At 35.7% G+C, this 26,338-nt stretch overlaps 2 protein-coding genes across 5 annotated transcripts; one reads left to right on the forward strand and one right to left on the reverse strand.

Moving 5' to 3' along the window:
* Positions 1-1,360: 1,360 nt before the first annotated feature.
* GNPDA2 (glucosamine-6-phosphate deaminase 2) lies at positions 1,361-7,856 on the forward strand. 4 transcript variants are annotated; one of them, XM_010019644.1, is made up of 6 exons: positions 1,361-1,565; positions 1,878-1,975; positions 2,476-2,658; positions 3,004-3,188; positions 3,284-3,458; positions 6,843-7,608. In XM_010019644.1, exons 1-6 carry the CDS (start codon positions 1,438-1,440, stop codon positions 6,899-6,901), a joined length of 828 nt encoding a protein of 275 aa, XP_010017946.1. In that variant the 5' UTR covers positions 1,361-1,437; the 3' UTR covers positions 6,902-7,608. The 4 variants fall into 4 exon arrangements, with proteins under 4 accessions (XP_010017946.1, XP_010017947.1, XP_010017949.1 ...); XM_010019645.1 differs by having other exon boundaries at positions 1,410-1,561; positions 1,874-1,975; positions 6,843-7,856; XM_010019647.1 differs by having other exon boundaries at positions 1,438-1,470; positions 1,874-1,975; positions 6,843-7,856.
* Positions 7,857-10,786: 2,930 nt separating this feature from the next.
* On the reverse strand, positions 10,787-26,335 carry GUF1 (GUF1 GTPase homolog (S. cerevisiae); the record flags this gene model as incomplete). Its single annotated transcript, XM_010019648.1, has 16 exons — positions 10,787-11,155; positions 12,153-12,189; positions 13,085-13,204; positions 13,826-13,927; positions 15,746-15,879; positions 16,447-16,590; positions 18,075-18,207; positions 18,579-18,702; positions 19,930-20,069; positions 21,597-21,800; positions 22,699-22,763; positions 23,222-23,305; positions 23,543-23,620; positions 24,332-24,412; positions 24,621-24,769; positions 26,238-26,335. Coding segments are annotated over 16 exons (1,831 nt in total), but the record flags the coding sequence as incomplete, so codon positions are not given.
* Positions 26,336-26,338: the final 3 nt, after the last annotated feature.

Here is a 26,338-nt window from a genome sequence, read left to right on the forward strand (position 1 = left end):
GCCCCGGGCAGGGTGAGTGGGGTAGACTGCGTGCCTGGGAGGGAGGAGAGGGGCGCCTGGCAGTAGGTCTCTTCCTCTACCACTGTAGGCTTAGCACCCTTCCGAACAAGTGCTTTCAGCCGAAAATCCGCGGTCCTGGTGTCCTGGTAGAGCATCACCGTGTTCTAAGGGTGAAATCGTTAAACATTGACGAGGCAGCCCTAAAGCCGGGGGCTCTCTTCGGGTGGCCCGTTTTTCTGTCCTCCTCGAGGAAATGTGTTAACTTTTTCAGTGCCTGTGGAATACCGTTTCCTCTGCAAAGGTGAGTTTGATTTGTCACTGCTCTCCTGTCCAGGGAGAAGAAGCAGCATAGTCTGCACAGGGTGATGTGCACTTCCTTCTTTGGTGGGATAAACAGATGTAATCCTGTTAAGCTCTACTGCACTTTAATTCATGCTGCTTTTAAAACTTCGTTTTGGGTCAGCTAAGAGTGGTGTGTGCTAGTGCTGATTTGGAACTTAGTTGGCCTTAGGCTTCTGACAGCTATGCTGTTTCCTGGCTAATGCCAAGCATGCTCAGACCAGGAAAGCATAATGCATTGCAAGTTGGCCAAAGAGTCATGGAAAAATGAGTTTCACTTAAATGTGAGAGATGCTTGTGTACTTTTAACCGTCAAGCTTGTTTTCTAGATACTTATCTTAGTAGTTGATATGGCTGTACTCAAAATCAGAGTCTATCAAGAGTGACTGACTTCTGTTTAAAGTTATGTTGAAAAGGAAAAATGTGACCTCAATGTCCTCATAGGTATTTTTTCCTATGAATGATGAAGATTTCAAATATCTCTATTGCTTTACCACTTTTTTTTGCAGATTAATAAGCTTACTGGAGTGTTGTTATGGAGCATTAATGGGAATGAAAGGAGTTTTAATAGGTCCAATTACATGTTTTCAATATAGAAGCATGTGGTTATTCTGGGACTTGTTTTTGAAGTTTTAAGCATTCAGCTTGTCATAAGAAACAGGAGTTAATTTCAATGTTTGTTTACTTATTTGCTTTTATTTTAAGCAGAGTTTTTCCTCTCCTAACAGCAACAACTAATTAAAAGACTGATGTTCAAAATGGCTTTTTCTCATTTTGGTTTAGCTTTTTCCTATAAGTTACTTTACATTGGTCTGTGAATTTTAATAAATATTTTGATTGTAATCTATCACTTGGATTTTGTAGCTTTAATTCTGATTGTCCAAAGTCCAGCTTGAACTAGGACTGCAAGAGTGCTGTATGCTTGTGCAGGAAAAAGATCCTTTATTTTAGTACTATAAGTCATCAATATAAAAGGTCCTTTTCTTTTTCTCTTCTGTAATTAAACTATACAACTATTCATATGGTGCTTGTTTTTAAAACTTTGACATTTTCTCCAGGTTAAAGTTTATTTTGTCATACAAGTTCCTCAGTGCCATAATGAGGCTAGTAATTCTTGAAGATTATGATCAGGCTAGTGAATGGGCAGCAAAATACATCTGTAATCGTATTATCCAGTTCAAGCCAAATCAAGGAAGATATTTCACGCTTGGTCTACCAACAGGCAAGTTTTATTCAAAGCCTATGTAAATGATTAAACCTAGAACAATGTTTGTATCATTGCTAACAGATGTATATTTAAAAAAAAACCCCACAAGTATATTTTTGGTAATACTCCAACATATTTCTTTTTAAATACAGTTTTGATTTGTGTAAAAAGTTGTGGTAGTTTGAGAAACTAAGAAGTATTAAATGAGAAATAACAGATTTCTTATGACGTTGAAAGCTTTGTAGCAAAATTTGACTATAAAGAGATTTAAATACACTCAAAATGTGGTGTGGATACATAGAACAATAGAAACATTTTATTTAACAGGGAGTACACCTCTGGGATGCTACAAAAAACTGATAGAATATCACAAGAAAGGAGATCTGTCTTTCAAGTATGTAAAGACTTTCAACATGGATGAATATGTAGGTAAGATGTTCTAATTATTTCAGAACACACTATACTGGTAACTTTTTTCCATTATTAAAACTCTTAAATACTTTGTCAAAGCACAAGGTTGGTCTAGTATGTTTGCAATCCTGTGTCAGACTTCTGTCTATGGGGTCATGTTAAGCATTTTTCTCTATTCCTTTATCCACAAAAATGCAAATAAACAAGTAGATCCTAGGCTAAAAGCGGTGCTTCACAATGCTTCTGTAGAAAGTACGTTGTCATGTAATGTTGTGGCTGCATGTCTTCTGAAGATTTTGCACTCTTTGTGGTAAAATGTATGTGAATGTAATGTAAGCCAATTACCTTGTGCATGCCTACAGGATTTTTTTTTTTTTTTGTCAATATGATTTCAAATACTGTTTCATCCTACTTGCTTAGGTTTTGCTTGTATGCCCTACATTGGTTATACATAGACTAGAATTAAGGCTGTTTGGTTAAATCTTGTAATGTGCTAATTTCACACTGAATGATTTCAGGGCTTCCCAGAAACCATCCAGAGAGCTATCATTCCTACATGTGGAATAACTTCTTTAAACATATTGACATAGATCCAAATAATGCTCATATCCTTGATGGGAATGCTCCAGACTTACAGGCGGAATGTGATGCATTTGAAAAGAAAATTGAAGAAGCAGGGGGGATTGATCTGTTTGTTGGAGGTATGAGGAAATGCTCTGTAGCTAGGTTTCAAATGAATATACGGTCTCTTTAATCACTATTTTCATGATATAGCTAAACCCATTTTTTTTTTTTCAGTTGTGGTATAAGAAAGTTCTGTGATTAACAAAGAACCAGTATGAATTCTATGACAGAATGGTTGGTGTCCAAGTTTCTAATAATTTAATTTCAAATAAGTTTTGAATGTTTTTTGTTTTCTGTTTTATCACAAATGGGGAACCAAAAGGAAAGATTGAATCCTAAAAGTTTTTTAATCATTTACAATGTTTGAGGATACTTGTTGACTCACAGGTCTGGAATGATTTACTTTTTTTAACTTTGAAAAGGCATTGGTCCAGATGGCCACATTGCATTCAATGAACCCGGATCAAGTTTGTCTTCAAGAACAAGATTAAAGACTTTAGCAATGGACACCATTTTGGCAAATGCTAAATACTTTGATGGAGACTTATCTAAAGTACCAACTATGGCGCTAACAGTTGGTGTGGGTACAGTGATGGATGCTAGAGAAGTAAGAACTTCTTTAATTCTAGTTGCATGTGTCTGTTTTCAAGATTAATTGGTATTGTTACTGGTGTTGAAAGTAAAGAGACCTTTGTTTTGCAGGTGATGATTCTTATAACAGGTGCACATAAGGCGTTTGCCTTGTACAAAGCAATTGAAGAAGGAGTCAATCATATGTGGACAGTTTCTGCTTTCCAGCAACACCCTCGTACTATCTTTGTGTGTGATGAAGATGCTACTTTAGAACTAAGAGTTAAAACTGTGAAGTACTTTAAAGGTGAGCACTAAACCAGAAGTTACACATATCTTTCAGAAAAACTTATATTAAGTATGAGCTTTCCAACACTTTACAGTAGCTAATGTCTAAAGTTATATATTAAAAATACTAACTGTTAACTTATTTTGTGTGAATGGAAAAGTGCTAGGAGGCAGAACTTACGTTTCTTATGTTCCTGACAAATCTACTTCAAGAATATTTCCTTTGCTTCCTATTTGCAGTGATAGCTTAGTCATCTCCAACAGTTTGTAGATCAGCAGCAGTCTGGTGTTCCAGAATACTTGTCGTAAATATACTGGAAAGTTTCACTCAAAACTTGATACATTTATTAATCCTGATCTATTTTCATGCTGCTTTTTCTATGTGCTGTAATGTGCTGTCTAGTAAACTTGAAATGTGGGATACCAACTTTGAAGCCACCTGAGGACACTTTTCATACAGTGCAATTAGCGTAACAATTTATACTGACTCTGAATACATTGCGCCCTTCTACTGTGCTTTTCATATTGGCAGTAGGCATATTAAAGCAAACTTAAACTAAGTTGAGATTTTTGATAGGCACTGAGACTTCCTGGATGTGAATTCTGTTTCATTGTAGAAGCTGAAAAGTAGTTTTCTCCTAGCTATATTAGCACAATAAATGCAATTGAGTAAATCTGTTACCTTTCTCACTGGCATGGATACCTGCAGTAGCTGAGGCATCAGAGATCAAGACTGTAATTTAGGAAATTATTTTTTAGAGCATTACTTCACTAGTGTCCATGTATGTGTTAGATTGCATTTCTGGCATTAATGTGACTTTTATCCTCATATCACTGTGGCCAGCTTATTAATTTTGGATTCTCTCAGTATGCTGTTCTCTGCTGTGTACTGGGGTTTGTGTTGGTCTTTACCTGTATCATGCTGCTAGGTAGTATTTGTAGTTTTCAGAGTTAAATTGCTTTAACTGCTTGGATAAATTTTAAATGCTATCCTGTATTTCATATAAACAAAAACTTTGCTTGGGGAAGATACAAAACTAAGGTAGAATTACTAGGTATGAATGACACTAAACACTGATTTAAAAACATCAAGGGCTACACTATATGAATGTGTGCTGTTGTGTCACACTGTATTTAATCACCCTGTAATAGAGAGCAATAGAATTCTTAAAGAGATTGTTTACTTTAAACTTGTTTAAATTTTACCTGCCCTCAAATCAGTAAGATTCCTCCCTTTTAAGATAGAGGAGAAATCAGCGTGAGTCAAATTCAGAATTATTTTTGAATCTTTATCTTCAGGTAAGACTTGTTAATTAGTTCTTAGTACTGCTCACTGTGGTAGCTATTTACCATGTTTTTTCAATTTCAAGGTACTGTATGGAACTCTAAATTGTTTTGATAATCAAGTACCACGCTGGCTGGTAATGAAAATAACTCTTACTTTCCTTCAGTTTTTTCTAAGTTTCTGAAAACCGTGCTAGAGGCTAAAATTATCAAGTGTACTTAAATGTTTTTACTGGAAAAGGGAAAGGTAACTTCCTTGCAGGATAAAGCAGAAAATTAATTTTGAATTTACTAATTATTCTGCAGAAAAGTCAGTCCAGGATTGGTTTTTTCCATACTTGTGCATGCTTGTCATAAAACTGTATGCAGAAATCTGTTTATTCAAAGCATACTTGAATATACAGTGAGACTTTACTTTGAAATAGTTCTTTTGTCATCTTTCAAGTAAGGACCGGTGTATACCTTTTAAAAAAACCTTTTGTTTCTAACTTTTTCCTGAAACAATTTCATTAACAGGATTTAAATAATCCGTCATTAAATATGGCAGAGGCAATACTTTGTAAGCGTTTTTCATGCATCTAGGAAATGCATAATTACCTCCTTTTCGTTTCCCTTTTTTAGAAGAGGAAAAACACTGGTAGGAAGTAAGATGCTTTAAAATTCAAAATATGGCTGTAGCTTGAGTAGTGTGTGTGGCTGTTATTCTTTCAGTACAAATGGCTTTTGTATTGAATGTATACTTAATATTTTCTCACTGTTAACCTCCCTGAAAATATTAGGCTTTGATCTTTCCATGTGCATCAACCCAGTAGTTATCCTTTATGAAATCTAAGAAACTTTTTTCTTTATGTTGCCTTCTGAGGTTTGGGGGGTTTTGCAAAAATACCTGAAGCTAAGTAATTACCTCTAGAGACAAAACGAGCTGGGTTCTTGAGTCAGTTACAGGTGGTTGTGTAGTATGGCTGAATGTGTCAGTAAGTGAATAAGGAAATAGTAACATCTGTGTTTTATGTCAAGTAATCACACACTGATTAGAAATAGGTGCTGTATAAAATGCCTTTTGCTGTGGTTACATACTATAATGGCCTCAGATTGTATAGTTACTCAAATTTTATGTTGCTGGAGTGACACTGTTTGCTACCAGATGCATCATATAGCAAAAGATATTTGAATAGTCATCATCATAAATAATCACTAAAATGTGCACTACTGTCAGACTTTCATAGTTTTTAAGAAAATTTCTCTTTTAATGTTGCATATTACTTCCATTTGTAACTTTGTAAGTTAATATTTAGTTTGGTGCTAAAATGGACTTTCACTTTGCAGATTGTGAACACTGATCAGTTACTGTTACTAGTCTTTCAGGTGAAATGAGGTTACAAATAGACCAGAGACCGAATGTCAGACATACCTAGATGTAGGTAACTTTTTTACTAAATTGTAAGAAAGTAAAGAAAGAAACACATTTTTTTTTTTTTTAAATTGCTCTTCTCGTCATCATTTTCCAAAAATACGTATCTAAATATAAGGAAAAAACCCCTCCTCTAGTCACAACTATGAATGACATATATGACCAAAACCAGCCCAGCTAAAATAGAAAACAGTTGAGCTGATGTTCTGAATCTGCATTAACATTCTGGATGCTTTCAGTTTGGTTTTGCTCGTCTAGAACCACAAGTACACTGTTAATTACAAAGACAGTAATGGTGCAATGCTAGAAGACTGCAATTCAAGCTGTAAATATGTACATTTGAATTTTACGCCAAATGTGGTACAAGGGAACTTTATGTTGCTGTTATGCAGTCTTTAACACAAAGAAAGATGGGTGGATCTCATGTATTCAATTCATTTGGAAGTATTCCAGGTTTACTTTTTGATGGGTCTGTTATCAGAGAACTCTCATACCTGCTCTCTTTATAGTGAAATTTTCATTAGTATTCAAGTGATACAGGAATGTATATGCTGTCTTTAACTTTCAGTTTTAAACTACTTTAGCTGGTTTTACTCTCTTCTTTAAAATGTGTACTTTGAAGCAAAATCCAAACAAAAATGTGGATAGAACGACACGTTGAAAAAAGTATAACTAATGTAAAGCTGGCATTGTTGCTTTCCCCCCAAGGTTTAATGCATGTGCACAATAAGCTTGTGGACCCACTGTACAGTATGAAAGAAAACTGAAAGAAGAGTTGAAGAGGAGCTCCATGTGGGTCAACAGCAGCAGTTTTAGGTAGCAGATGAGTTCACTGCTATGCAATATGCTGAAAACTGTTCAAAATGGGGAATCCTAGGTACTGTATTTTTTAAAAGGTCCAGTATCTGTACATTTACATTCCATCTGTTTGCTGTGTTATGCATTTTGCTTTAACATTTGGAGCTCTGTTGCTGGCTGGTACATAACTAAATGGAAAAGAACAAACCTGTGGGAGACTGCATGTTATGTAGGGGGGAGAAAAGCAGAGCACTTATTCTAGCACAGCAATGTAATGCCTCTGCCTTGTGTTAGAGAAGATGATATTTTGTTTCCAAACATTTGTAATTTTTGGCTTGATTAGTGTAACTACATTTTGCATTTATGTCTCTAGGCAGAATGTTTTTGGCCTTTATGGACTTGTAATAGTTGTACAATTTCTACTATGAAATGTTCTGTTTACATATATCTAATGTACACTGAGCTTTTGCACTTGGTTGCCTTAAGTATCTTAAACAGTTTTGGGGCATCTCAAGTCCTGTTGTACAATTCAGGCAAATAAAAATACAAAAACAGTGCCTAAAACTGCACCAAATTCTTTAAAATTGTAACTTACTCCACAGATAAAAATATTAAACTTCTGCCATAGCACTTTTTCCTCTCATGTATTTCAAATTACTTTAGCGTTTTTATATTTTTGGTAATTGAGCTTTATACATGAAGAAATGTTCCTTTCTGGAGGTACCTGTTTAATTGTACCATTGATGTTACTATTAAATGCCTGAGAAGAGGTTAATTTACAGGAATATAATGTCTGCAAATTCAGCACCTGATCATTTGAAGTCAACTGTTAATCACTTTGCAATAGTTGCCTCTCATTGTATCATTATAAACATTGAGCTCTTACAAGGAATGTCATTTCCTACTTTTGAATATAAGTAAAACAAATACAAATCTTTTAATTTCAAAATTGTTTTGTTTCTGATATAAATTCAGACATGAATAAATATATCAGGATTTCATGGAGAGGTTAGGAATGTTGCGCTGCCTTCCACCTAAGGAGGAGTTTACTGATTAAGACTTTTTGGAGGAGAATAAGGGAAGCATGCTCTTGTGTAAAATACTCACTGGAAGAAGATGCAACAAAGCATCACTTCAACAGTTTAACTTTTCATCTAGATGGTAGCCTTTTATTACAACCCAGGTTACATCCTCAGGGATGTGGCAGAGTGCTGGAGGGATTTCACGATGCGTTTGGACAGGGTGCTAGAGAATCTTACTTAGACTCACCTTTCCCCTTGAAGGGTCGTTGAAGGTCCCTTCAAACCTGGACTGTTCTATGATTCTTTGAAATTACAAAAGGACGGAAGAGCCTGTCTAGAGCAGTGCAGGAAGCCAGGCCTAGTGTTTCCATTCTTAACAGTAGATTAAACAAACAGATTTAAACCTGAAAGCCTGTTTTAAGACTCAACTTTTGCACTTGCATTCTTGAAGCATGGTGCAACACTGGGGGTAGGAGGGACTGACTTTAAAAGACTGCTTCCGGAGATTGCTGTTAGATGTAGCACGTGACCCGCAAAATGCTAGTCATACTTAGTGATTACAGTTAAGACTTCATAAAAAAAATAAACACTTGTGTTACAGTAAGTGTGAGACTAAAAATAATCTTGGATTTAGGTTGCTATTAAAGAAATTCAAGTATGTTTTTATCTTGGTGATCATGGGCCATCTTGTGGCAAAATTGGGAATGCTGTTGAGGAAACAATTTATGGTCAAGCATGAGTGCAAATCCATAGCTTTTATACTCCTGTACTTCTAAAAGCTTTTCCTCCTTGCAACTCCCTTTGTTCTTTATTCCAGAGCACCTTTCAGTCATCTGCCTCTCTGGGCAACCATTCCAACTAAAGCCCTCTTTTATGTTCTCTCAAGACATGCGAGACCACAGAATGGACAGCTCTTCTCCTTTTGTAACTACTGTAACTTCTGTGAAGCACAGGACAGTTTAAATACTGGTACAGTAGTACCTGTACTTGTCTGAGTGGGTTTAAGGCTGTGTCTGCCTCTTTCCATGAATAGTCTTCAGTTCACCAGTTTGTTTCTGTTGTTAAACAGAATTCTACTCCAGGCTCTGTAAATTCACTGCTTCAGTGCTTGTGGGGTTTTTTGAGGTTTTTTTTTGGTTGGGTTTTTTTTTTTGGTTGTTTTTTATGCTAGTACACTGTTGCTATTAATTTCAGTCCTTAAGATACTTCCAATTACTTTCTTATGGAATACTAGTTCTTCAGTGACAGTACCTTCCAAACTTGTCAACTACTAAAAATAAGTCAACCCTGTAAAAGTTAATTAAGTTTTACCTGTTACCCTGCAGTCCATCCTTAAAAGCCAAATGGCAAAAGCATTTAAGTTTGAAAGTAAGTCTTAAGTTATTGGATCTTGGGTAAATGAGTAAATTCTAACAGCCTGGCACATCTACTTTAGCATTTTATTCTCCTTTTTTAAAGATTTTAAAGTGTGTTTTAAAGGAGACAGGTGGGGGGGGAAGGAGAGAAAAAACCCCACATGACTAGATAGAATAAGGTTATTTTTTGTCAAAACCTAATACTTCATTTATTGTAATAGTACTTAGCAGTTCATTTAAAGTCCTTGCTCTCAAACCTGACATCATGTACAAGTCCTCTCAAACCCAGACTACAAATTTATATATTTTTTTTTTTCTGCTTCAGATGCCTATAATAAGGCTAAAAGTCTGAGTTCTTCCAGTCTCATTCTCAAGGCAGCTTTACCCATGTACGTCACTTTAATTAGGTAACATATCTGATATGTCATACTCAGTGTGAAAGATTAACTGTTTGGATAATCTCTAGATTACCTTTAGCTTCTGCCTTATTCCTCAGGCCAGAGCCAGTATTTTCTCCCTTTTAGGTCTATTTAAAGGGGAAAAGCAGGAAATAATACTGCTTTTAGTGCCTTTGCTTTTACTGCATATTACTGTATCTGTACTTACTTGAGAATATCTTTCCTATCTTCATCTTAAAGATAAAAAAAAGATAGCATTCGTGCTAGCTTTTTTAGGGGAGGAATAACATTAGAGAGCCTTCATCCACATAAGGCTTTATCCGTATAAGCATCCTTCTTCGGGATCAGTAGCAGCAGCAGTAGCTTATATACATTTATTAGAGATCTGGGATACCTTGTTCACATACAGATATTTGGATTTTTGATTTTTTTTAGTACAGCTGAAACAGCTTCAAATAAAAAACCACAACACACCAGTATTAGGAATCCCTCCCTCCTCTTTCTGCAGACTCAGGAGTAATATACATTGAAAGGAACCTCTCTCTGAATGTGTCCTGTTCCAATTCCATCCCTCCAAGGATTTTCCCAATTCACCCTTGTACTTGGGTTGAAATAGAAGAACTAGCTTATGATCAATCAAAATCAAATTGTAGTTACAAGCCTAAATTTAAAAGCAGCCTTTCCTGATGATTGATCTTACTGGTGGAGCAGTTACATATCTTGTGCTTTAATATATTAAAACTCGACATCTCTTCAGAGACTAGTGCAGCAAGGCTGTATTAATGGTAAACTGCCACACTTTAACATGGTACATTAAAAAAAGTTATCATTAGGTTTTCCTGATGTTATTTCTCAGCATCATCATGATTTCCTGACAACAACTTCAGAAAGTAAAATAAACAGGAAGTAGCTTGATACTGAACTGGCAAAAGTTCAAACTTTTTTTAATAATAAAAAAAAGCATTGTTTGTCTATACATACCTTTCAATTATTTTTATAAACTTTTTTGCCACTTTATTCCTGTTCTCTCATATAGACTTGCAATGCAAAAATGAAACAATTATATTAAAATTGCATGTTAAAATATAAAAACAATACAATGAAAACTTCAATTCAAATTACTTTAATTTCATAATAATCTACAAATATCTATACATTTTAAGTATATAGTCCTTTCAATTTATGTTCCCCCATATACTTAATTTACACCATTTAAAGTCAAATATGTTCCCTCTCTCAGCGATACATTAGCTCATTATGCTACTGTCTACAAAAAGGTGAGAGAAGAATCAGCTGCATGTCACCAATCTCTATTTGTCAGGTTCTCTCTTTAAAACACGTATAAAGGCATCTCGTGGTACTTCTACGTTGCCAATTTTTCTCATCAACTTCTTCCCTTCTGCCTGCCTCTTTAAAAGCTTCATTCTTCTTGTAATGTCTCCACCATACTATGAAAAGGAAAATATTGTAGTGAGCTTCAATAAAACTACAGTTTATTTCAGAAATGCTAAACTCAAGGGCTTAAAAATGGCCAGAAAATCTAGTTATATTATGACAGAAGATTATTTTATACTCCAAATAGTTACTCCAACAGGCCACTAGTTAAGAAGAACAAAGGAGCAAGTAAGCATGTTCATTTGTACAGCTGAAGGTTGAATTCAATTACCTAAATGAATGCATTCACAAAACCCTGGCTGGCATTAGACACAACCTATAGGATATCCAGACCCTCTCTGAACAGTGGCAGGTTGCCAGCTCAGATACACTGGGTCATCTTGGCTAGCCCTAGGTACTTATGTATAGATAAATACAGTGTTGAACAAACACCATCCCATGTATGTGCCTAGCAGAAGAATTCTGTAACAGTTGTGAGAAAGGGACACTTTTTCTAACATTTGCTTCAGAGAGCTAAGCACAAGCTAAGTAAGAAGCATCACAGTTTTCCTACAGTTTTGTCAAGTCTTGTTGACAGTCAGCTATTGCATATTTAAGACCTTCTCATGAGATACTACTGAAAAGCCAAGTAAAAGTATAATCACAATGAAGTTTCTAAAGAAGCACTTTTATAGTTTCTTAAATCACCTGCAGAAAAACAATTTAGGAAATGTGTGAAGTTACACACATTTACTATGTCTACAACTATTAGGAAATGGTGAGGAGACAGGAGTGAATACACACTGCTGAGTTCACTCTAAGTGTGTAATTTTGCAAAAGCCATTACTCTGATCCAGTCTTACTGCAAGCTGCAACTACAGGTTACACGAGTTGAATTTTAAAATTAAAAAAAAAAAAAAAAAAAAAAAAAAAAAAACCTTAAGCATCTCAATATCCCAGTGGCAGAAGCAGGATGTCTCTTTGCTGAGTTTCTAGAAGAGAGGCCTATCGCACTAGCAGGACTCTTAGGTTTGTAAACATCAGAAACATAAATAAAGAAAAAATACTTACACATTTTGCCACAACATTTTTTCTGTAAGCTTTCAGCCTGTAAAACAAGATAAATACATTAACACAAGAGAACATCTGTATGTGAAGCTAAACATTGAGTTGTCAAAATTCTAAGTGTTGCTTCTCCACAAGTTTTGTAAGATGCATTGGAATTACAGTATTTTGTGTACAGAAGATGAAGTTCTAAGCAGAAGACTGACTTCACATTTCTCAATTCTAGAAATATTCCTTAGAGTGTGTAATATGTACATAAAAATTACAGTCTTGCCTTTTCATCCAGGATTTCTGCTACGATTCACTGTACTTGTTATGTATTTAGAGATACGTACACAGAAATTCTTACAGCACCCCTGGTTGGATCTCTACCACAATTTAAATCCTGTTTAAACAGCAACAGCAAAAATGTGACAATAAACACAACATCAAGGAAACAGTTTGCTCTAAAAGGACTGCTGATAAAGAATATTTGTGTTCAGCTTGCAACGTATTTCCTTTGGAACAGCATAGTTCAGTTCTTTTTGCTGACTCTCCCAGAGGTTAAACTATTCCAGAACTAGCTGGGATTTTTTTCAGTAGAAAGAAACTTTTTCCACTGCTAAAGAGGAAGTGGACACATGGGTGTTGCCAGTTATACTCTATCCACTAACTGCAATGCGGATGACAGGCAGTTTAAAATACTTTTTTTCCCCCAATTAAATTTATACAAAGCCTTTAGGCATAGTCAGTCACAGCTCAACTGCCTTTCTCCTGCCCCCAAGAGGTCCCAGTAGCATATACAAGAAAAATAGGAGTTTACAGTAAAATCAAAGTACTATAACATATAGAACTGTTTAGGTAAAACATTTAAAGTCCCTATTCTAGGTTATCTTAAGGAAAAGAAAAAGGGAAGGGAGGGAGGGAGGGAGGGAGAGAAACAGAAAGGCTTCACTTACGTTTCTCTTGCAATGATCTTCTTGCCAATAGCAGCCTGGATGGCTATTTCAAACAACTGTCTAGGTATAGCATCTTTTAAACGTTCACACAAGAGCTTACCAGTAGCATATGCCTTATCACTGAAAAAGAAAGCCACCAGTGTTTTCAGAAAGTCATACAACCCCCAAAATATATCCACGGATCAAACTGATAAAAGGATTTTAATAGAGGTTTTCCTCTTTTTAACTCAAAAGATAAAGCTGATGAGATCATAATTTTACATCTAATGAGTGGTCACTGTATATCACCCATGTCATACAAATAAGTAATAGTCTAAGACTGTATTACAGAAGGTCTTCAAATAAATTTAAAATATTTACAATGAACACTCTGATTACACATAAATCACAGAAACCATTAACACCTACATTACCACAAAAATATTATGTTTATTTAGTGCTCAAATTGAGAAAGGGAAGTAGAATTTTTATTTTTAATTATGGTATGCATTCCCTTATTTTTCTATTACAAAATACCTCTCTTTTTCAGATCATTTCCAAAAGTGGCAATGTGGCAAAATCCTCACTGCTGTTTTCATACGTATTTGTCATCTATTAGAAATACATATACAGTCGGTCGTTCAGAATCACTTATGTTGGAAAATACCCGTAAGATCATCGTGTCCTACTAACATGCAGTGAAAACATTGTATATTAATTGGAAGTCTTATTTATTTGGAATGGAGAATCCAGTCAACCTACTTGTGTATTATAGTTGCCAGTTCTTCAACTGGATTTCCATTTAGAAGAATATCCATTTTGATAAGGTCTGCTGCCTGGTATCCTGCATCTTCATAATCAAAACTAAATTAAAGCAGTTTAAAAGTTAGTGATGATTTTGTAAAAATTATATTCTGCAGTCTTTGTTCCATGAATTTTAAATTAAAGACACATTTCTTAATAAAACACTTGAACTTTTTAGTAAAATAGAAGCACAGTTTTTAATAGTCCCTCAGTATGTCTCCTTTATGCAAGACTGGACTAGAAATTTACTGCAGATAAATCTCATCTCCAAAGCAACAGAAGACATCATCCAGTCTTCCAGCCTACTGAGCAAGGTAAATGAATTCAGAATTCTACATGCTTAATGAAATCACTTAAAAGAGTATATTCAAACACTTTTTATCAGCTGGAAACTCTACAACACAGCTTTTAACAGTATATATCCTTCATGTCACAGGAATCAAACACTAACACCCTGGATTGTTTTCTTTTCATCCTCTCATTTCAGAGACTATTTATATGACCCCAATTATCATTCTCCCTGACAACTAAGTTTCTCTTCATTTCCAAACCATATTTATCCTTTGGTAGGTATGGGCCTTGCTGTCTGTGTATCAGCTTGCAAAAATTCTTAAAATGTAGGAGATGTGTATGTATCTTATATATCTGCATCTTGTATGGAAGTATAAATGTGGAGAATACCAGTACCACTAATTTGGTCAGATCTGAAATACCAGAACAGAGGGAAAAAGGAAAATCCTTTGAGAGTATTTCAAAGTACTTCTATCTTAATAGGCTTAATAAACCATAGTTGTGTAAATATAACAGAAGTATGCTTATTGAGAGCATTAAATACAGTAACAAAATCAGGGAGTCAGTTAGGAAATAAAAATCAAGAAGTAACACAATGCAACGCTGCCACACCCAAATCAAAGGAAACACAGCACAATTCTACCCATGAGATAGCTTCTTGATAAACAGGTTGGTTTTCACTTGGTTGGACAGCTAGATCCCTAGAGAAAATTCATCCCCCCATTTCTTCTACCTGTCCTTGACTCTCCACTTTTGCTTATGCTTCTACTGCAAATAGGTATCTAAACTTGGGCAAAAAACGTTACCTCTCATTTATACACAAACTAAATTCAGTCTTTCAGTAAAAAAGTTTTATTCTTATATAATGAATCATGCAATTAGGCATAACAGTTCCTGACAAAATGTATCTTACTAACCACATCTCTACACACCAGGTTTGTAAGAGCCTCCTGTGGCATAAAGCCATAGATGCATAATGCCATGCAATATTTTCCTTCCACTAAACTCACAGAGGCTCTTCACAAACAGCTGAGCATTGTTCTAGCCTCTGAATTTCCAGAATCCACCCACCACAGAACATTCTGTCTCAAAATACAGATGATTTGCTTTATTCCCATAATAAAGCATGTAAGTAGTGTTGTTTGTTTTAAATACAGCTGGTTGTTTTTACTGGCTTTAAAGAATCAGTACTTTTCCACCAAGAGACAATGCGTATGGTCAGAAGTACATTTCAGTGATTCCTTTGATAGAAAATGCCCATTGTCACTTCAAGACAAGGAAGAACCATCTAGATCTTACTCATGTACATGAGTGAGTGCAGCTCTAGAGGGCACGCTTGAAAAATACATGCATCACCAAAGAAAATTGTTATTGGGTAGTGATGCACTTTTAGTGTTTCTCAGACTTACTTCCATTCATTTTCACAGTGAATCTAATCCATTAAAGGTGAAGCAAGACTAGTGTGCAGCACCATAATATTCTTCAGTTGTGCCTTTCCATATATTTTTCTCAGATCTTTTCTCATTCCCTCCCTCAGGATGCAGGGTGGGAGGTGAAGGGGAGGGGGGAATAGAGGTTGGTAGTTACCTTGCATAACCAGAAGACAGAGACTTCAGAGCATCATAAAAATCCAACACAATTTCATTCAGTGGAAACAGGTATTTTAGCATAACCCTGTGTTCATCAATGTACAACATATCCTTCTGGACTGCCCTACGATCCTAGACAAATAAAAATCGTTTCAGTTCCCCTTGACCAAAATTTGCTACAAATAAATACAAAGCAAATTAAAATAAACAACTATCCAGTTACACAAGAGAACTCCAGTACTTCAAGCCCAGAAGTAACTTTCTTACTGGTAGTTCACTAAAGTCCCAGAACAAATTGCAGCACCATAGTAAATGAAGTGGTTGTAGTTTAACTGGACATATGACACAAGTCTATCCTCTCCAAAAGCTGAATTTCTGAAAATATTAACAGCTTCTGTTTACTGCTTCCTTTTAAATGTATAATTATTTGTCCATAAAATCTCACTGAAATTAGATTTTCACACACACTGGAGTATTACACAATAGGACTTCCAGGCTCAGATTCTTTTCTGCCAGGAAGGTGTTCTTAAAGTTATCTTAGGAATTCTTTTTAATAGATCTTTCAAAAGCATTTCATAATTTCTGTCAAAGATACTCTTTAAGTACTAGTATCCAGCATTTTACTATCCAGTGTCTTCATTTTAAGTATGATATGAAGAACATAAAATGCAAATGACAAAACTAAAACTATATACCAACCTGACACAAAACAATTATTTTCCCAATATATTCCTGGGGTGTTACAATAGTACCAAGAACAGTTGGCTCCAAATATTCCGATACTGAAATTTTATCAGGAAACTGAGCGGGGTTGATAATAGTAATCTCTGCTTTACCATACTCCTGAAAACAAACAAATAAAACATACTGTAATTTTACAAATAAGTAGACTGAATAGCAAAGGAGACAAATAGAAAAAATGCTAAAAAATGTTTCACTTACTTGGAAAGACTTATGTAGATTATGTAACCCAAACTTATACCAAGCACAATTTTAAGAGATTTCTACACCACATACCGAAGTCCTTGAGCAACATATCATTAAATATTATACAGAAATATTACTGGAATTACTTTTCATTTTGGATTTTTTTTTTTTTTTAAATGCATTTTAGCCAGTGAATTTTAAACGGAACTGCTTAGAACTAGGACTACAACCTAGGGTTATCCATAGAAATAAACAAAGCCTTTCTGTCTATCTTTCCAGCTCTCTCTTGCCTGTAAAGCAAGTATCTTCCTTCTTACTCCATCCGGGTTCTGTAAGGTGTAAAACACAGGTTCAGCGAAAGACATGCTCTAAGTATTCTGGAGTTTAGTGAAGGAAACATTCCTCTCCAAGCAGAATTTCACGTTCAGGCTCCCTTACAGTGCCCTTAAAAATTAAGGTTTTTATTCCTGAGTGAGTGCTTTCACGACCTTTCCAGTCCATCATCCCAATATAGGCTGGAGTTCTCCTTCCAAAGTAAGAATAAAAAGGTGGTCATGTTTCTGACTGTGTACATACAACCTCCTCGCCAAAGCAAGTGATTATATTGCTTCCACTGACAAGGACCTCCTTTCAATACCATCTGAAAACAACCCCTCATCAGCAATCTAGAATCACTTATGCACCAAAGGTGTCAGGTACTTCATTCACAGCTGCTACACTGCCTAAGCAAAAAACCAAAATAACCTGAGAAAAAAAAGGATCTATGCATTACAACTTGCAAGTACAGCAACCTTTCATATACAACCTGTTAGTAATTTACAGATTTTATGTAATGTTTAAAGGTATATGTTGGATAATGAGCCAGTCTTATTTGAAGCCTCCTCTGTCAGCCAGTGCTCATAAGCCCTTATCTCTCTGTCTCTCTCAAACACAGTAATTTTATTTGTACCCAGTTCAGTAAAGTTTCCTGTAATCAGATTCACTTGTTTTCACTAGCCCCTGCCATCTACAGTAGCATTATAAGCTATTCCTAAACACATTGTTTTCTGACAGGTAAAGCCTTAAAGGTTCTTTCACCTGCTTTAAACTCAGCCCAGTCAGTATGCACTTGAAAGAATGCAAGAAATGTGTCCCACATTCCCATTTTTGAGGGCAGGTGTAAAACATAAAAAGAGAATGCCTGAAGTGGAAGGAAGAAGGAAAGTTAACATGCTTTAAAAAAATAAAAATCATCCACTTCCATAAAAAAAAAAAATCTTTTAAGTTAAATACTGGTGTTTCTAATGTTTACAGTAAAATGAAGTATTAACCTACATTTGGGGGGGGGGGAAGGGGTAGATGTTTATTACAGGAGGCTTTTAAGCTGCTATTTACACAAAGCTATAAGAAATTTAGCATACCTTTATCAACTTTGCTGAGGAAAGAACAGCTTTATATGGAACCGTAGGTGCAGTCAAAATAACAGACATGTTATACTCTTGCTCCAAACGTTGATTAAATACTTCCATATGTAAAAGACCAAGGAAACCCAACCTGGAAAAAAATATCGTGTTGGTAAAAGTATTTGTATATCCTCTGGAATGTCACAGTGGTTTGTTTTGTTTGTGGGGTTTTTTTACCCTCCAGCATGTTTACATTGCTAGTCTGGCAGTATCAGGGCACAGCAAACAACCTCCAAATGATCCTACCATTCAGTTGTATGAGTGCTGGAAAACAAAAACTATCAAAACACAACAAATTTCACACTCTGCACAAACACAGAATGCAAGAAAATAAAATGCTTTTGATTTTTACCTATAATGAAATTGAATTAAAGTTCCTTTTAATTCTTCCTTCAGTTGATTTAAACCTCCATTCTCAATTCAAGAACGGTTCCAAACATGAAAGCAGTATAAAAGCCTCACCTCCATCCAGCTCCTAAGGCAAGGCTACTGTCACGATGAATAGTTACACTGGAGTCATTCAATGTCAGCCTTTCCAAAGCACTTTTGAGATTATTATATTCCGTTTGATCTACAGGATACATTCCTGTCAAAACATATTAGATAGAAGTGATGTGATAGAGAGCTTTATCTAGTGTGTACTTACCTTTCAAATATGCATCTTACAGTGAACACAGTAATAAAATAAGAAATACTTTACTTTCTGTTCCAACTGTTTTTAAATGTGAAAAACAACATAAGGATTTTTTTTTAATTAGTTAATATGCAATAAAGTTTTAGATTACCTCACAATTAACATTCAAACCATAATGGTAGGGGCACTGTATTCATCTAATCCTTCACAGTTGTGGAAGATGCACAACTGAGTATAACCACTGTTTTGCAGGGATGCAGTGTAAACATATAGTTTAAGCATAAATCAATAAGCAGACTGATTTCACCAAGATGTTCCTTCAAAGGTAAGAGTGAATGGGGGAAAAAAAAAAAAGTGCCATTTCAAAGTTGCAAATGTTTCTATATTTTTTCTTAAATCAATAAAAACATCTGCTTGTGTAATTACTGCCTCAAATAGGTTTTCTACTGTATCACATCACCATGTGTTCAGAAAATGTAGATTACACCAAGCGGCATCACACATGTACACCAAAAAATTATTACAGGATTACCCTTTTCTACATTCACTGACAAGCCACCCATTCTCCATGCGACAGTTCAAGTGAGTTTTACATATTCCTTCAGAAGTCCAGAAATATAATTTGTTTCTTTCTAAAGCTACCCTCCATAGCATTTGTAGTAGTTACTGAAGCTGGTGGCAACAGTTCTTCAGAACTATTTAATCTTAAAAAGTCAAATATTTTACAGAGTCATTCTGAGTATTAGCTTTGGCAGTTTACAGTGTTTAACAAAAATGAAATGGCTGCTGAGTTTTAAAAGCAAAAAATAAAATTACAATTATTATGGAAACCTGATTATTGAGACAAAGAATTCCCCAAGATTTCCCCATTTATTCATTTTTTTTTAAGTCTCAACCTTTCTCTTCCAGCTATCAAGAGTTTACTGGCATTAGAAACAATGTATGTTAGCCTTCTATTCATATAAAACCAGTCTGCGACTGTTATTGATCCTGTTAAGTCACAGGGAAAATTACAGAAAGCTGTGACACACCTCTGTAGCTGAACTTTAGCTAGATTTCTTAGCTAAAATTCTATTCCTCACAACTCTAAATATTCACATATTCTTTTAAAAGCTCTAATGGCTCTCTTATTTTGTTACTGGAAAAAAATAATTCCACTTTGTATCAGGTACTCCTCACCTGCAAAAACCATTGGTTTCGCTGACTTAAAGCCAGGCAAAGGCTCCACTGGTTGTTTATACAAAAACAGTGTGTCTCCTATTTGGGCTTCTGTCACTTCTTTCATTCCAGCAATCACGTAGCCCACCTGTCCAGCATATCTAAACAAAATTGGTGTTATATGGACATGGTTCTTGGCATTATTAGTATTTCCACTATTTTTCCTACTTGACTTAGCCCAGCCAGAAATTCAAATAAATCACCCCTGTAAAAGCCTATACACAGTCCAGAGTCCAGAGTTAAGCTATTTCTCCTCTGAGTTGTGAACTTTCTCAAGTAGCTCTATACCAGTTAAATGTTAATTTGTAATTCTAGATTTTGAATTCTGTTACTCCCAGTTTAAAAGCTGGAGCTAGAAGGAGCTTCTCAAGGATCTAAGACACAGAAGTCAGAAGAATTCTCAGATGCCACCGCAGCAAGTTTTGTATACTACAAGAGACAAACAAGAGACAAATGCCTTCCATCAGCACATAATGCTGTCAGGAGAGGAATCCATGGTAGACAAAAAACAGAGTAGTGGTTTTGGATAGGATGGAGTTAACCTTCTTCATAGCAGCACTATATGATGCTGTGTTTTTGATTTGTGACTAAAATGGTGTTGATAATATACCAATGTTTTACGTATTGCTGAGTAGTGTCTGCACAGCATGAAGGTGTTCTCTGTTTCTCACTCTGCCCCTCACAGCAAATAGGCTAGGGGTGGGCAAAAGACTGAGACATGACACAGCCAGGACAGCAAACTCAAAGTGACCAAAGAAATTACTCCAAGCCGTATAATATCAGTGCAGTCTTTCCAAGGTAGCCGTTACTTGCAGACTAGCGGGGTATCAGCCCGCTTCTGGGAGCTGGTGAGTTACTGATTGCCTTTGCATCACTTGTTTTTATTTTTTTCTCTTTCATTCACTTATTAAACTGTCTTTATCTCAACCCACGAGTCCCTCCTCACTTTTGCTCCTCTTCCAACTCACTTCCCCATCCCACTAGAGTTGGGGGAGTAAGCAAATGGCTGGGTGGGAGCTTAGTTGCTGCCTGGGTTCAATCCACCAGACACAGTAACGCAGGTTTACTGAGAATCTCCCAAGAAAGTCATTAACACATAGTTAGATGCAAACTGATAAAACTTCTCCACTAATTCTAAGTACCTGTTTTTCTTCCCACTGCTGCCATGAGAAGCCAGTTCTGGAAGCTGTTGTATTCATGGATTTTAAATTTTCCACCCCCAAAATATGCTGCAGCAATAACTAAGATGAAGCCCCATTCCCTTCCACTCTCAAACAAGGTAGTTCCTAGAAATAAATAGGACAGCTGAATAAGAGTATCAAATGCTAAGTCTTAAGAAAACCTAGCTGCCCAGATGTTCCATGTACTATAGATGACAGAATGGCTTCCTCCCCCTAGCAGTGTCTCAAAAACAGTCCCCAAAAACTTCTGCCTCGGCATGCCCAAAACAAAACAACTGACATCAAGCATTAAATTACACGTAATCATAAAAAAAAACACCACTAAAGAACAAGAACTAGAATCCCAGACATCTCCCAGCCATTCACAGCAAAAATCAATCAGAAATGCAGGATTTTATATCTCAGACCAATTTATGATTTGTTCCACTCTAAAAAATTTCAACTTACAGCTTATGTGTTGGCTGTTCATTTGGAGTCAGAATTCCAACTTCATTAACTTCATATTTTTTCTTTGTGTGTGCAGACACAATCTTATGCCCTTTCTGAATCTCCCCACCAAAGAGCGCAATGTTAGCTATGACACCTCGGTAGTGGTCAAAGGTGGAGTCAAATACTAAGGCTTTCAAAGGATCAGCAGTATTACACTGGGGTCTGTCACAAGAAATAAAAATAAACCCATATATTACATAGTGTGTTTTTCATTCAACATTTAATAAGCTAGGACTCCCACCCCCAAAAAATTTCATAGAATCACAGAATCCCCAATTGGAAGGGACCTCAAGGATCATCTGGTCCAATCTTTCTGGGAAAATGTAGTCTACACAAGATGGCCCAGTCCTCCGTCCAGTTGAATCTTAGAAGTGTCCGGGGTTGGGGAATCCACCACTGCCCTGAGGAGATTATTCCACTGGCTGATTGTTCTCATTGTGAAAAATCTTCCTTTTGTGTCCAACTGGAAACTCCCCGAGAGTTAACTTGTAAGCCTGTGCTGCACTCTTGGATTACATTTTATCAGGTGCAAGACCTTACACTCGTCTTTATTGAGCTTCATGAGGTTCTTTTTATCCACATCTTCCTGCAGGGTGGCTCTCCCTCTCAAAGTGTCCACTTCCCCACTCAGTTTGTTATCATCAGCAAACTTGGTCAGGGTACAGTTGATCCCATTTTCCAGATAATTTATGAAGATTCACCACCACCCTCTGGGTGCAGCCAGTCAGCCAGTTCCATCTGCTGCATAGACCAGTTGTCTAGACCATAATGTACCATCTTCTCTAAGAGGAGAGTGTGCAAAACCATACCAAGAGCCTTTGAGAAATCCTGACAAACAACATCCACTTTTGGTCCCCAATCAACTGAGCAGGTTGCTTTGTCAGAGAAGACAAACAGGTTTGTCAAAAAAAAACCATCAGATTTCTCCCGCATCTCTTTATGAAGTATTGACTTCAAATCAGATCAATATTAAGTGCAAAACTACTGCCAATACTGTATAAATGCAACTCATGGTTTCCTAATTAATCTAACAAGGTTTCATAATTAAATCAAGACTTACGGTGGAATCTTCTCAATGATCTTCTCAAGAACTTTTTCAACATTTGTTCCTTGTTTAGCAGAAATCTAGAACAAGTCCAACAACAATTTTATAAGATGTGTCTTATTCAGTATCTATTAGTGATATGTTTACTTATACAGTTTTGGTGGCCACAGATACTACTTCTATTCATAGAAACACTCTGAAGCACACTGCAGAATGCTATTACTATGAAATGTTTCTTTGATTATGAATTATTCTGTAACAAGTTTTTTCTCTCCTAAATAGCAATTATTGTTATGGTACAAATTAAAACAATTTATGGACCACAGTAAGAAATAATGTAAAATCTATCTGATGTAATCCACTCTTCCAAGAGATAAGCTTTAAAGAAATTCGCATATGTCAAAAACAGGCAGACAGATGGCACCCTGTTGATTTCCCACATGTACATGTCTTTCATTAGCTACGCAGTAGATAATTATACAATGTTATAAAATGTTACGCCGTGTTATAAATGTTATGAAACTGTAAAAGATCTTACCCTCACACATTCATCTATAGGGATATCAAATAGCTTCTCAATTTGTTTTTCAACTCTTTCAGGGTCTGCATGCTTCAAGTCAATCTGAAAAAAAACAAACACATCTTCCATATGATCCAGCACTGCAGATTTCAAATATACAAGTCAAGAAACGTTTAGTTCACAGCAATTACTGTAAAATATTAAACAGAGTAAATACACAAATTTCTTACTATGCTCTAGTTATTTTTCATTATGCGGTTCTATTTGAAGATACATTTCAATCTTCTACATGTTTAAACAACCCAAGTACTTAATATGAAACTCTAAAACCTTTATTACCTTATTTATGACAGGAATTATTGCAAGCTGTGCTTCAAAAGCAAGATAGAAGTTTGCCACTGTCTGAGCCTGAATACCCTGGAAAATAAGCATTATAAAAGTTTAAAATGGAATCTTCCTGAGTTTTGGCAGTAGAGATTTTTTTTTTTGGCATACTATACAACCTAAGATTCTACGATAGAACACTTCTATCCAGTCCTCATTTGGGGGATGGAAAATAAGTCAAGGTTATTCATTATACACATTGCTGATAAAGAAAATAACATTCCTAATTATCATTTGACATAATCTGAATATAAGCAGACAAACTAATAATGCTGTGTGACCACTTACATGTAATTATTCATAGATAACACAGTATTATACATACATTATGCACCTAGTACCTATTTTTGTGCATGTTATTTATTTCTGAATAGCCAAGACTATAACAGGTACCTCGAAGAGCAGACTCTTCACAACTACCTATCCACAAATGAACTAAGACAAAAGGATGTTATCTTTAATAAATGATAACATGTTATTAAAATAACATTTTAACAATAACATTATCTCCAGCCTGCCATTTGCAAATTTCATGCTCTGTAAAAAAGTACTATCTGATTCTTCACTAATCCTCTGCTTTTACTGCTATGTCTATAAACACACAAGTACTTGTTTCTAGATCTTTTTTTTTTTAAACTCTCAACACTTTTTCTGAAACATAATACTTCTATGGAAATAGACATTCTCTCTAGCTCATTTAAATTGCTGAAATTCTAAGTAGAAAACAAGAATGAAGAACTCCACCTCATTTGCATCTACTACAAGTATCACACCTTGACAGGCAGACAGTGACCGTGATACTTCATAGCTGAAATCTACATGGCCCTGTGAAGAAAAAAGAAATTTTTTACAATTTTAAGTATTTCTAGACTTTTGAAAAGATTTCTATATTATGATGTTTTCATTTGTACATATGTTCACAGTTCTTACAAAAAAAAAAAAAAGATATTGGATAAACACAAGAAACCACAAATCTCCTCTTTTGAAGACATTTAGTTTTGTGTGATTTAAACACTGTTTATACTTAACTTACTGGCGTGTCAATAAGATTTAAGAGGTAGTTTACTCCTTCATGATTGTAAAAGAGAGATGCAGATTGTGCTTTAACTGTAATTCCTCTTTCGCGTTCAACTTGCAGTTTATCCAGCACTTGCTTATTACAGGCCGTTTTAGCAATTGTTCCTAAAATTATAAAAAAAAAAAAATAAGCCAACACCACAAGAGTTTTCTTACCTCATTTAGTAGATAAGCTCTCAAAATAAATAATTCTTGAAAGTGCTATTAACGAGAAGAACATGGGACTTGCAGCTGCAGATGAAGATTGTCCATCTGATTAGGCTAAACTTAGATTTTCATTTAAAAATAAAATTATGCCTCAACTCTTAACATGTATGAAATATTTTTTTAAATATAAAGTTATATAAAATACTTCCCTGAATAAGCAGGATACAAAACATCAGAGATTAAGAAGTTGAAGAAATTCCATTCGGTGCTAAATAATTTTGATGTTTAAAGCAACTTCACCTCCTGTCACTGGAGAGCAGCTGCATGGCCCACAGTTCCAACCACTGCCAAGTGTAACAGCAGCATTATCATAGAGCTTGACAGACCTGAATTCAAAACTCCGTTCTATCACAGGCACTTTGTAAAACTGCCCACAGTGACACATAGGAAGTAATCATAAATAGTAACTTTTATCAAAAGCTTCTCACCTATGTTTCATTTTGTTCACCCCTTAAATAAGAAAAAGCAAGACTCTCCAAAGTTAATCTCCTCTTTGGAGATACAGCAATTGCTTTTCAGCTTACCTTAGAGAACCCCCAATGGCAACCTCTGTTTCTCTCTTCCAAGGAAAGCCTAGTTTCAGAATAACTTATAGTTACGAAGATCCCTTAGCACTTCTGTTTCTCACTTTCATTTTAAAAGGAATAAAAACACTGAAGTCCAAGAAGCACTCCAGTGAGGACAAAATAAATACCTCTAGAGAGGAAAGTATTACATCTTCACTAATAAAGTGAAGGAAAAAGCAAATATATAGCACCCGAGAATCCATGGAATTTACATTTAATTACTGACAGTTATTCTACTCATTAAATCTAAACCAACATAGGGCTGTACATTTCTAAAACTTACAATGCAGCATCTTCAAAGATCAAAGTATCAGCTTCAGTACCAGTGAGAACCACCACCATGAAAGGCAGCTGTTTACAGTTTGTTCACAAGATGACATAGCATTACTTTCACCTAAGTACAAGCAGCTGAACTTCCTCTTTCAGTAACACTTGAAAACTACTCTATGCAGAGTTCATGGGCATGACAGACCCCCTTCTGTCCACTCCAGACACTGGTAGTAAATATCATAAACTTGCTGTGTACTGGTCTAATGGAAGACTGGTCAGGAATAACAGAAAGAGCATCTTGAACAATAAAGTATACTCCTTTTCAGTTTCTTTTTAAATACTTCCTTGAGTGAATTACACACTTCCTTCATATTCACATTTGTAGCACTACACAACTGGCAGCCCAAAAGCACTAGCAACCTGGCACTAGAAGAGCAAAGATATTAGAAATTTTAGTAACAACCAAAGCTACAGAAACTTACCCATCATCTTGCATGTCAAGAAAAGGCAGTGTAAGTGAGAACACTTACCTGTAATTTCCAACAATCTGTCTGCTAGCGTACTTTTGCCATGATCTACATGAGCTATAATACTGAAGTTTCTAATGTTTTCAGCAGGATACGTCGAACTA

The sequence above is a fragment of the Nestor notabilis genome, unplaced genomic scaffold (genome assembly GCF_000696875.1).
Source record: "Nestor notabilis isolate BGI_N333 unplaced genomic scaffold, ASM69687v1 scaffold19778, whole genome shotgun sequence".
In the NCBI taxonomy this organism is placed as follows: domain Eukaryota; kingdom Metazoa; phylum Chordata; class Aves; order Psittaciformes; family Psittacidae; genus Nestor; species Nestor notabilis.

Excerpts from the sequence above, each read along its gene's own strand:
- GNPDA2 (XM_010019644.1), top strand. The coding sequence starts at position 1,438 with ATGAGGCTAGTAATTCTTGAAGATTATGATCAGGCTAGTGAATGGGCA. Across the intron at positions 1,976-2,475 it reads CAACATGGATGAATATGTAG|GGCTTCCCAGAAACCATCCA; the intron begins GTAAGATGTTCT and ends GAATGATTTCAG. Across the intron at positions 3,459-6,842 it reads AACTGTGAAGTACTTTAAAG|GTTTAATGCATGTGCACAAT; the intron begins GTGAGCACTAAA and ends TTTCCCCCCAAG.